Consider the following 12,266-nt stretch of genomic DNA (forward strand, 5'->3'; position numbering starts at 1 on the left):
GTCACAGAGTTCTCAGTGTGGGAAAACAGAAGGTTGTGATGGAAATTGTTTGGTAACCTGCACTGTAATGCAAAGTATGTTTTGTAATATCCCCTACAGCAAATACAATCAGAGCTGCACCACGTACTCTCTCTAGCCAGCAATAGCCAGTGGTAGAATAGAAAAAAACCCAGCATTTACTTTAAACGTCATCCTGAATTTCCCTAGGATAATTCAGTCTTATTGTTTTGTAAAGCCTGAGTTTATTTATCCTCGGTACTTGCAGAAATACAGTATAGGGTTATGTTCTACAAAATGAAATGGAGCTGTCGATGGAAAGCCTGAGAGGCGAAGGCAGATGGTGGAAACAGATATTTCAATGGTACCTTGTCTGGATTTTTGTTTTTACTCCAGAGTCTGGGGATCCTTGTGAACGGCTTCTCTGCAATTGTGACAAAGCGGCTATTGAGTGTTTTGTCAATTCACACGTTAACTCTTCCTTGAACGGCCTGGATGTCTCCTTCTGTCCAGCTCAGGTTACAGGTAATAATAAAGGGCCTGATCTACTGACCATTCAAGTCAATGGGAATCTTTCCATCGGCGGAAAGGGCACCAAATTGGATCCAAGGAGAACAGTGCTGCTGCTGGTGTCTCGGTTTCTTATCCTGCAGATGGCATCAATGGCTGTCCTGTTCTCTGTTCCATGAATCATTTCCATTTCCCATGACTCAGTGAATCCTAGTGGTAGGAGGGTGTAGATTAATTCAGGTGATTTGACTAGATGGCCAGATCTATAGAGCAAGTTTGTGTGTGAATGGGGCCAGACTACAGTCCTGAAGGGTGAAGTCCTCTCTTTGCTCACAGTAAAGGCAATTCATGGGTGAGGGGGGAGACAAGCTTCCCCACTCTGCTCAGCTTATGGGACCCCTCCCTGGCATGGCAGAGTGTAGGGTAAGGCCAGGACAAGAGGGGTATTAATCTCCATTTCCATTCATTGACCTTTAAGGCTGCCCAAAGGGTCGCTGAACTGGGCTACAATTTTATTACTATGAACACTTGTCTAGTGAGATGCCCCCAAAGTCGTTTCAAATAGGTCATTGAACAGATTATGAGATGGCGACGACTTTTGGACACTCTGGCCTTGGGCTGGGTTTGAACTAACAGGGGCAGCTTCTCAGCCCAGCTCAGTGGCCATGTTTCCAAAAGTGCTTGGCAGTCTGTGCGTGTGCTTGCAGGAGTCTCAGGGAAGCACCAGAAACATCAGAGTGCCTAAAGGTTGTTACACTTAGCTCATTTACACAACCTTCTTTTATTTTAACCTGCCAAGTCCTTTGCCAACGTAAACTACTTAACGCTTTTGGTAGAGTTATTTCTCCCAGAGCCTGGCAAAGCCGGCAAGTGTCATCCCTACTCTATAGACAGGGAAATGGAGGGTAAGTGACAGGCCCAAGAGCCAAGAAGTTAGCACTGAAGCTGGGAAGTTCACCTCTACTGAGAGAGGCCCAAATCAAAAAGCTCAGGGTTTTGATCTAAAAATAGTTGTTTCAACCCAATTCTGTTTCACAAACCCGTTCAAAAGGTTTTGTTTTAGAGCCGCACTGAAACCTGAAAAATGGCTGCTAAACGGCACTATTGTCCTGCAGACAGCTCTGCTTAGTACTGATGTTAAAGGCAGGTCAGTGATCCCCCAGACTAGTTTGGGATTCAAAGGTTCCCAGTTATATATCTTGATGGAACAGAGCCTTCATAAATCAAGAAATCTTTTCATTTGATGGTCTCCATGATGGGGCTCCACTCACCACGCTGGTGCCTCCTACTGGTCATCTTAGGAATTAGCTCTGCAGGTTGGTACACCCACTCCCAGTGGTGCCTCGGCTGCCGGGACTTCTGCTCCCAGACGCACGTCACTCCAAGGAAGGCAGTGTTCTCTTCATGACACAGCCCTCTGGCCGTGTCAAGACCTGTGCTCCCCCCTTCCAGGGCAAGTGTTGCAGTCCAACTGTCCCACCACTTCTCCAGTGGGGACTGCAGCCAATTGTCTGGCCACTTCCCCAGTGGCCCCAGCACGTGCTTCGCCCTTGCCTCAGGATGCAAATCCCAGCAGACAGCCAGGAGCTCTTCTCTAGCTCCCCCTGTCCTTACTAGCAGCACTGCTCTGTCCAGGGAGCTAGCTTCTGTCTGCCTACCAGGCACCCAGTTCTCTCTCCTTGAGCTCCAGGGTGTAACTGCCCTTGCTCTGCCCCACAGCTCTTCTTCTGTGGACATGCTAAGCCCTGATTGGGTGTTCCTCGCAGCTCCTCTCCTATTGGCTGCTTCCTGCACAGCCTCCCTAGGGCACTATTAACCCTTTGCGTGCCAGTGGCCTCATCATAGTCACTCATTTGATTACCTCCCTGTATAGCTGGCACTGTGTGTTTCAGGCTTTGAAAAAAATGCTTCCTAACAGTATTTCAGCTATGATCTCTCTTCTTCTCAGAAACAACTAGCAAGAAAGGATTGACAACACTTCATGTGGAGGGTATGTCCTGAACTCTAGAATCCTTTGACTTTAATGTATTCAATTTATATCATCTTATTGATCACAAAAAAAGCTAGTGCACACTTCAGCAGAGAGATTCTTTACAGAAAAGCAAAGTGCAACACCTCTGTAGTAAGATGCTAAAATACAATGGGAAAAGTTGTCAAATGTGTCTAAGGAGCCTAAGTCCCATTTTCTAAGGTGACTCAGGCAGGTTCTTAAGTCACTTGAGTAAATGGGACTTAGACTTCTAAATCACTGAGTCACTGTCATATGGTGATTGATTCTTAAGAGGGAGCGGGGTCTAGTGCACCTGTGGCTGATTGCCTGCTGCCCAAATGGGCTTAAGAGAAAGCACCTGGGCCGTATAAAGGAGTAAATGGCAGCTGAGAGAGAAGAGCTGCTGAAACGGTTTAGAAAGGATGTAGCTGAGAGCCCAACGCACACAGGCCCAAGTAAGGGCCCGTGAACCCCTGAACTGAAGAGGAGGGACTGACTCAGCAGAATTTGGGAAGGGCTGATAACTGTGCGAAGAGGTTTGGAGCCAGACATACCAAGGAGGAGGGGCTATGCTCCATAGGAGTCTTGGGTGAAAGAGAGCTACTTTGGTCATATTAATAACCCAGTCCCCAAGAAAGTTGCTTGTTATTGGACATAAAATCTCTGTGGATTATTCCAGGGAACCACTGCAGGAGAAATTGAGGAAGGGTGCTGCTGAGCCATACTTGGCCAGCAGGGGGCACTACAGGCAGAAATGCCCTTTGAGAGGTGCTTTTGAAAATGTTACCCACAATGCTTCTAGTTTGAAGAGGTAGTTCTGTGTGTCCAACTACAGAAGAACACATTTATTTAAAAAAATAATAAACTGGTTCAAATATCCAAATTCCCACATGTGTATAATATACACACACAAACACCACTGTTTTAAAACAGGCTGCCTCCCATATGTTAAAGATAGCAATGATAAAAGGGTCGGATTCATGCCATTTTTACGTGCACACTGTTCTAACTATACCGTCTTAGGGCCTGATTCCGCAAGATACTTAAGCAAGTGCCTAATTTTAAGCATGCTCATGTGTTAAAGGTAGTGATGTTCTTAAGTACCTTGTTGAATTGGAGCCTTAAAGAATAATGATCATGAAGGTGTTTCAGTAAATGTTTTCAAAGGAAAGCTCTGTGGGGCAGGGCCTGGACTTTGCTCATGTTGCACGGCACTGACTGCGGGCAGTGTCAGCGCTGAACAAACGGTACAGCAATCATGAACCGAAATAAATCAGGTTCCACTTGCACCAATATTGCTAATGACTGTAGTCATGTTACACTCAGTTGACGTCTCTTGAATTGCCCATGAGCTGATTGTGTTTTTATGGCTAGTGCATCGCTTTGAAATGAGACCTCCTTTATTTTTGCAGAGCTTCTTTACCACAAGGGTGATAAACCACTGCTGACAACTACTTCCATGACAGAAGGTTTGTGCATTGACTCTTCAGAAGAAAGATTTCCAACCAATTTCAGAAGCAGTGACATAAATAATCCAGGGGAAAGACTGAAATATGCTCGGAGTTAACCAAAAGGGCTAATACAAAAGAACCTACCATTGGTCCTGTGAGCCAATATAAGATTAAGTCCTAGAGTATAGCATTTTGGATTTGTAGATGCCCTCTGCTGGGAGGACTCACTTTAATATTTTATACACACTACAACACACAATGACAGTCTCCAGCCAGAATCGTTTCAATGCATTGAAATGTGCCTGTGTAATTCTGATGTCATGAAGTCACTGCTTAGCTCTTACTCGAGGAAATTAGTCAATGAAGTCAACGGGAGACTTGCCTTAATAAGAACTTCAGGCTTTGACTCATAGTGAAGTCATAGCATGGTGATGGGGGGGCAGGGGACGGACAAAAAAGATTTCACTGTAAGAGGACTCCAACTTTAGCCTTTGAGCCAGCAGAGCTGCTCCTTGAACAGACCGTGAAAGGGAATGGGTCCTAGCTATGTAAAGCACAGTGTAAATCTGTGATGTCGTGGGAAGTGGTTTTACCTCTGCCCCCCATGCAGCGAACGTATGCTGGGCTGTTGCGGGTGAAAGCGAATGCTCACCTTACAGAAACACAGAAGAGAAGCCAGATGAATGTGTTTCTCCACAGCCGAACACGTCACTTGTGGGGAGCAGGGGAGGCTGCCGCTTTGAAGGATTTTCCACATAGCGGGCGGGCCATGGGAGTGCATGGTCTGTTATTGCTTCAGGTATCAGCAAGAAGGGGAGCTGGGCAATGCAGACAGGCTGGACAGCCTCTGCGCTCCCAGGCCAACTACACGGTCACCAACGTGTCTGATCTCCACTTGGCAGAGCCCAGGTGCTTTTTGGAATCTGGGTCCCTGTCCAGTGGGGTTGCTCTGAGCCATCACACCAAGCACAAGTCTGGAAGAGTAGAAAATCCCAAGGTCACCTGTGAATGTTAGGACAATATTATGCGGTTTTTGTTTTTAAAGGAAGTCCACCTGCGGCCAGCAATACCAGCTTGAAAACCCCCACTTCTGAGTGTAAGTGATATTGTTACTTCATAGCTGTCCTCCCCTTGTCGTACGCCAGCTCTCTTACTTTATCATTTGCGGCTTGCTTTTCTGATCAGACAACAACTCCCGTCTCGGTTTGTGTATTTACAGCTACTCCCAGAGAGCTCAGCAATGCACGGGGGAGAACGCCCAAAGCAGAATGTGAGTGGTAGTTTCTGTATTTGCACATCTGTAACGGTCCTTTTAAAAAAACATAACGATAATTTGCCATATGTAATTAGCACATCAGCACGAGACCAAAAATATCTGCAGCAAATATAAACCTTTATTAGGAAATTGGCAAAGTTGGAAACACTGCTTGTAACACAGCTAGTAAATGTATCTAGTGAACACAGGGTGGGATTCTGAAAAGCACTGAGCTCTGGACCACCTCTGCTCCGATTGATATCTATTGGCGTTTTCCCATTGACCTTGTGGGAGCAGAGTTAAGCCAGTGCTGAGTGCCTGTCATTAGAGGGCATCTATGCTTCCTTACATCAAAACACCCCAGAAGCGAACGCTAACTACCATGGTGTCAATATTCAGACACCAATTTTAGGGTCATTTATGATCTGCATTTCTAAAGAATTAAAAAGCAGGCAAAAAAAAAAAGCACTTCGCAAGATGAATTTAGCAGGCAAAGATAGTGCTGCCTAATGGTTAGGAGAGGGGAATTGGATTTCATTCCAAGCTCTGTAAATGACTTTCTGGTCAACCACAGACAAGCACTTAAGAATCCAACCTAGTTGTCCACTAATTATGGGTGAACATCTTAAAACTTCCACAGGGACACTATTGAAATTTTGGGCCTTAGCATTTTAGGTTTACTCCTCTGTAAAATGGGTGTGCTATTATACTTCCACTTTAGAGTGGTGTTTGTGGGGCTTATTAGTAAAGTAAAAAGTATTTCAAGCACCTGGTGACAGGTGTATTTTATAATGGGATCAAAACCATTTATCATTTTATCCACAAAACACATTTTCATCTACTGCAAATTGAAGGGAGAATACAAACCTCTACTGGTGAGATTTTCACTTTTTCCACCCTATTACAAGGCCTTGTGCAAAGGCTGCATTCGCCATCTTTGCATTTCACCAAGGTCTGTATTTCCTTACAGTTTGTTTTCTGATAAACGACTCACATTTTCTGTCTTCAGTAGCTAGTTCTGCAGTGAGGGGCAGCCAGTGTTGTCTGGTCTGTGTATAGACACAGTACTTCAGTCTTGATGGATCTCAATGCAGCTTTCACCAACTCTAAGTTTGCTTAAATACAAAAATGTTAAAGGTCCAACATACACATCCCAAAATCTCTGGGCATCACACATAGCAATCATTGTTGTCTGGAATGTGAAGCGTTGTAGCTGTTCATGGTGAGATGCCTGCAAGTAAAGCATCCTAACTCTGGTTATACTGTGTATGACTATTGAGCATTGTTCATATTTCACTGCGTCAAAACCAGGTAAAGCAACCAGCAGCCCCACTAGCACTGAGCAAAGCTTCCTGGATTAAACTTGGCTGCCCCCCTGAAAAAAATGCATACTTGGGTTGACCAGAGCAGCACAAATTCACATGCAACACACCAGACTGGCTCAGGAAAAGAAATTCTGAAAAAAAGTAAAAATGTTTCATTTTGGCATTTTAAAAATTATACGTTTCAGTGTTTTGATTTGAAATGACTTTGTTTTGAATTTTTCTTGTTTTATTGAAAAGGTAAAAAAAAATAGCCCTTGAAAATGAAACAAAATGTTTGGTTTTGGGTTGAATAAAATGTTTCATTTGACCTGAAACAATTTTTTTTTAACTTTTTGTTCTGCCAAAAAAATGCTCATTTAGTGTTGACCCAAGGCTTTTTAAAAAAAGTTAAGGTTCAGCCACGGAACCAAAAAATTAGTTCTTCACAGAGCTCTAAGTCCAACCCATGTGAACCCCACTAAGTAACTGGTAAATATTTTATTGTCAGTTCCTTTCTTCACATGCCCTTCTGTGTGCTTTCCCTCTCACGGAAACCTCCCAGCCTCATGCCAAGGCTACCAGTCTCCAACAAGACTCGCTGAGCTCCAAAAGCAACAATAGTGTGAAAATACAGGGGAAATACAAGAGAAAATAAGTGAATGGAGCCACTACTCTGTGCTCTACCTTTCAGAGTCTCTTCACATTCTCCTGACTCACCCGCCAAACCTGAGCTAGACGAGCGTGTCACCACCTCTCCTGCTGCTATTCAGTTCAGCATCACTGGGCTACTTTGGTGGGGTGGTGGACCAAGAACAGAGGAGTGATGAACTCAGGAAACAAACACTGACCTGCACCTTTTCTGGTTGCCCAATCACCTGGTTATGTCATTTAGCTACCTGGGATAATCCTTCACCTTTCAAGTGTAACATGCATTCTTTTTAACCTGTAATAAACACGGGTTACTCTTATCGCCATCTTTAACCAGCATGACTCTAAGATACGTAAGAAATGTGAAGAAATTAACAAGAGTGGGAATTTGGGGTTTCTTTCAATGACTGGTGCTTTAAACCAGGTCTGTCTGGGATTATTACTCTGTCCTGTTGTCTAGGAGACCAATTTACTTACCATTTAAATGGGCGTGTTGTTAGTGATTATCCTGCTATTTCTCCTTCTTGCTTTTCTTTTTCTCCCCATCAGTTCAGAGGGGGCAGGAAGGCGATTTAATTGTAAGTGTACCTTCAGAAGTTACAGAGGATGCTTTCCCGATGGAAGGGCCAACCAGAGCCACAGCCGGTATTAACTCAACAGGGCCAGACGTGATCCCCACTGAAAACGATCCCACCACGACAACAGAACAAGGTGAGGGTACAACAAATGAAATTCATTTTCTGTTTCAACTTAAACCACGTCCCTATTCCCCGTCACAGCTACCCAGGCCCAGTATTTCCCAAGCCATGTGGAGCGGCACTATTCCCGCCCTAGATTTATGTATTATCCCTGTATGGACCTTCGAGAATAACACTGGCTTTACTCACAGCAGCAGAGCACAGATCAGAAGAGGTTATCGACTAAGGCTATAAGCAGGTCTCACCCAGCCTATTCTGTTTGGAACAAAACTTTTTGTCCACCCACAAGTTTTAAAGGATTTCAGTCACATTGCTGGCTCAGTGCCTCTGCTTGAGGATACGCTATTGATAGTGGAACGAGGAGAGTACCCTCTTGCCTTCGTGCGACTCTTTCTAATGCGAGTTAACATGTATATCATGTGATCTGCAGAGACAAGCTTTAAGATAGGAGAAGCGAGCACAGCTTCCTCTGCGATATCCCCAGAAGTGACGCTCGCTGAGAGGGGGCCTGATGAAGCTATCAGACAAGGTAGACATAATGGTTTTCTCAGTTACATCTAATGAAAAATGGGTCTCGGTGTATAGCGAAGGTACCTTTACAGATGGCTAGGCTGTTATAAACCTGTTACGGACATGGATAGCATGTGTTATTGATGGTTACAAGCTTCTCAGCAGTGATGTAACAATCTCTCTAATACCTTCTGCTGAGGTGCTTATCACCATCTGTAAGTGCTGGACTGTACCATTCTATGATTTTCCATTAACATATGTAGCTCTCATTAACCCCTTACAAGCTATTTGCAAATGTACCTTTAAAATAAAAGGTGGATAAAAATGGACTCGGAGAAGGGATGTTCACTTGCTTTGTGTTTTTAAGCAAGTTTAATTTCCAGTCTAAACGACCCTGTATTGCCTGCAACTATCAGAGGCAGCACGAGGACTTTTTTTCCCCTCCCAAACCCCCTCTCTGCTCCGTGACAGCGCCACTGTCCTTCCAGGCTCCCCATCTCAATTTTATTTTCAGCACCTCTGTGCAGAGTTTAGAGAGTTCCCCAAGACCGTTGAGAGTGGTCATTCTTGCACACTCCAGGTCTCAGCATGCTTCATCAGAAGATCTCCCCTGTGTGTTAGACATGGTGAGAGGAATGGCCCCAAAGCTAGGGGGCTGTGGATAGTCAGGAGCAAGAGGGCAGGGGCAAGCCAGCATTTCTCAAACGATTGAATTATTTAAGTTGACTTTTCGATAATAATTACTCATATTCTGGTAGTGCTCAGAGAGCCCAGTCTGGGATCAGGGCCCTGGAGGATGAGTGGAACCAGAGAAAGAGGGTCACATTTCAGAAGGGACATAGTTTGGGGTGACACCAGAGGCTCAGGAATGCAAGCTGGGGCTAGGCTGTACCAGACAAACATGGGTCTCTTGGCACGTAACAGTGAGAAAGATTTCTTTCCTTCAGTTCTGACTGTTTGCTGCATCACTAATTACTAAGGCCCCATTGTGCTGAGCACCGTGGAAAAACACTGTAGAAACGCAAACTCTGCCCCAAAGGTCTCTCAGTAGAAATAGACAAGACAAAGGGAGTATTATCACTGTTTTACAGCTATGGAGACTGAGGCATAGAGGGACTAAAGTGATTTACTGGGGATCACACAGGAAGTCTGTGGCAGAAGTGGTGATCAAACCCAGATCTGAGTCTTAGTCCAGAGCCTTAACTGCAAGACCATCCCTCTTCTCAATAGGCAGTTAACAGGTTGCTCGCTCCTCTGGTAGCCAAACTTAATTAGGAACATTTTTAAAGTGGACCATGGAGGAATGACACACACACATATCACCTTAGCATTAATGGCATACGTGGGTTAACTGGCACAAATTCCATTTTGAAAAATGCTCCTATTACAGCCCGGCAGGGGATTATTTTGTTAATCCCACTCCCGTCCTGCCCCACAATATCCACTCCCACCCGCTCCCACATTGTTGGGGGCATTTTTATCCTGCTCCCACTGTTATGGCAGCAAGTCCTGCAGGACCCATGGGATCCCTGTCCTGGGGCAGTGCTCTGGCTCCTACTGTTCCTTCCTTCAGACACAACATAGCCATTGTCTTGCTCCCATTCTTTCCTCTAAGTAAGCTCTAGATTTTAATCAATCCGTTTTCAGAACGAGTCAAATCTTAATGCATTGCATTCTTATTTCTGACCATCTTAAAACGGCTTTGAGAACCTTGGGAGAAAGACCCACTTTAACCTGAAACGTTACCTAAGTGCAAAACATTAACATCACAACCCCTTTTAATTTGCATCTTACACTTGCAGAGTGAAAAAAAAGCTTTCCCTTCATGAAAGTCTGTGTTCCCATTTTGACTATTCTCTGCCTCTCTTTTCTTAATTATGCCCAGCTGGCATAACGACATTTAATTACTCGCCAGTGCCTTTGTACAGGAGATCTCATTTCATCTGCCTTTTCCTTCTCCGCAAAGAAATAGTCATTAGAATCTATTCTAAGCAAAGGCAATTTGTGCTCAATGTAGGACAGCCAGCTTAAAAACAATTACATGGAGATAATATGGGAGTTTACCGAAGTTTGGGGGTTACTTCAGCTAGGTTTAAAGTTGGCCATGGTTTTGGTTCAAGGATAGAAATATTGGGATGGTCTTTAAGAATAGCACCAAATAAAATAACTAAGTAAATGAAGGAAAATCTAATCCTAATGAAAAGGCAGACGCAGGATTTCTCAAGTCATCTAAAACTACAGTTGTAGTCCCATGAGTCTAATTTGACTGAACACATTTGACCTCCTTTAACAGTATGCTACTACAGCTGTTATTTCTGTTATGCTCATACCTAGAGGTCCTGAAGACACACAGTAGAAAGACTGTAACATTGTATAATTATGTATTTGTATTACCATAGCGACTTGGGGGTCCTAGTCATAAATGTGCTTCTCCCGTACTAACACAGAACAAAAGCTGATCCAAGAGGCTTACAGTCTTGCATACAATTCTGCTGAAGACCCTGTGAAGCATGTGGTATTTGGAAATACATACAAGTTGTAAGCCACTCACCATTTTTATGAAAATCAGCTGGTAAATTCAGACCCATTCCAGAGGACCCTGGGTAATTAGAGAGACGCTCAATAAGGTTCTGAGGAGAGAGGTGGATTATGGAAGGCAGAAACTATGTAAAACGAGTAAGAATTTGAGGGAGTCTGTGGTAGCGCTGAATGTTCCAAACAAAGAGAAGACATGGGCTCTGCCCTGAAGAATGTCCAGTGTCAAACTCTGCATGTTATTTAGTAAACAAAATGTCTCTCTTTGCAGTCTGTGACAGATTCACCTTTCTGCAAATGAGAGGGAATGGAAAGGTGAAGCAGGAGCTGCTTCAGCTAGGAGAAATGCTGTTTTGCTTGACTGATCGATGCCCACAGGAATTTGAATCTTATGGTTGCTACTGTGGCCAAGAAGGAAGAGGTTATCCTACAGATGTACTGGACAGGTGCCGGCTCTCCAACAACCTTCTAGTTAGCACTGTCTGTTGTTAATCATGTGTATTATAGTGGTGCCTAGGGCCCACCCAAGATCAGAACTCCATTGTGTTAGACCCTGCCCTGAAGAGCTTTTCTAAATAGATAAGACAGAAATGGTAGGGAAAAGGCTAGACCAGGGGTTCTCAAATTGTGGATCATGACCCCAAAGTGGGTCGTGACCCTGTTTTAATGGGGTCATCAGGGCTGGTGTTAGACTTGCTGGGGCCCGGGGCCAAAGCCTGAGCCCCACTGCTTGGGGCCAAAGCCAAAGCTCAAGGGCTTCCACCCTGGGCTGCGGGGCTCAGGCTTTGGCTTCAGCCCTGGGCAGTGGAGCTCATGTTATAGGCCCCCTGCCTGGGGCTGAAGCCCTTGGGCTTTGGCTCACCTGTCCGGGGTGGACAGAGCTCAGGTGGGCTGAGGCTTCGGTCCCCCATTCCTGGGGTCACTTAGTAATTTTTGTTGTCAGAAGAGGGTCATGGTGCAATGAAATTTGAGAACCGCTGGGCTAGACCGTTCAAGCATAGCAATCAGTGGGATTGTGACAAATGTAATGTTAACGTCTCAGATTTGAGGGGTAGAATGGTTAGGCGGGGCAAGGAGGGCACAATAGGTGAGGAGAGGGAGGGGAGGAAGTATGAGGAGCAGGTGTGGAGTGAGGCTGAGGTAAAGCATACTTAAGAAATGGATGGGATGAATAGTAACTTGCAGATAGACAAGTTAGTCTGTTAATATAGATCTATGCTGCACTATCCTTTTGAAGAATGTAAACACCAGGCGTGAAATCCTGACCCCATTGTGGAGTTTTGCATTTACTGGAGGATACATCTAAGAATGAGATAAAATTAGAGAAAATTCACACTAACCCTAAGGAAAGGGAAATCTTTCTCAGGG

General features: G+C 44.6%; 1 protein-coding gene across 1 annotated transcript in view; it reads left to right on the forward strand.

Annotated features, from left to right (window-relative positions):
- Positions 1 to 12,266, forward strand: part of OC90 (otoconin 90) — a 34,003-nt gene that overhangs the window by 14,406 nt on the left and 7,331 nt on the right. Inside the window, exons 6-12 of the mRNA XM_043541902.1 lie at positions 394 to 522; positions 2,456 to 2,497; positions 3,910 to 3,966; positions 4,994 to 5,044; positions 7,660 to 7,866; positions 8,284 to 8,382; positions 11,170 to 11,344. Coding sequence (XP_043397837.1) covers positions 394 to 522; positions 2,456 to 2,497; positions 3,910 to 3,966; positions 4,994 to 5,044; positions 7,660 to 7,866; positions 8,284 to 8,382; positions 11,170 to 11,344 — 760 coding nt within the window. The remainder of the gene's footprint in view (positions 1 to 393; positions 523 to 2,455; positions 2,498 to 3,909; positions 3,967 to 4,993; positions 5,045 to 7,659; positions 7,867 to 8,283; positions 8,383 to 11,169; positions 11,345 to 12,266) is intronic.

This window comes from Chelonia mydas, chromosome 2 (genome assembly GCF_015237465.2).
Source record: "Chelonia mydas isolate rCheMyd1 chromosome 2, rCheMyd1.pri.v2, whole genome shotgun sequence".
In the NCBI taxonomy this organism is placed as follows: Eukaryota; Metazoa; Chordata; order Testudines; family Cheloniidae; genus Chelonia; species Chelonia mydas.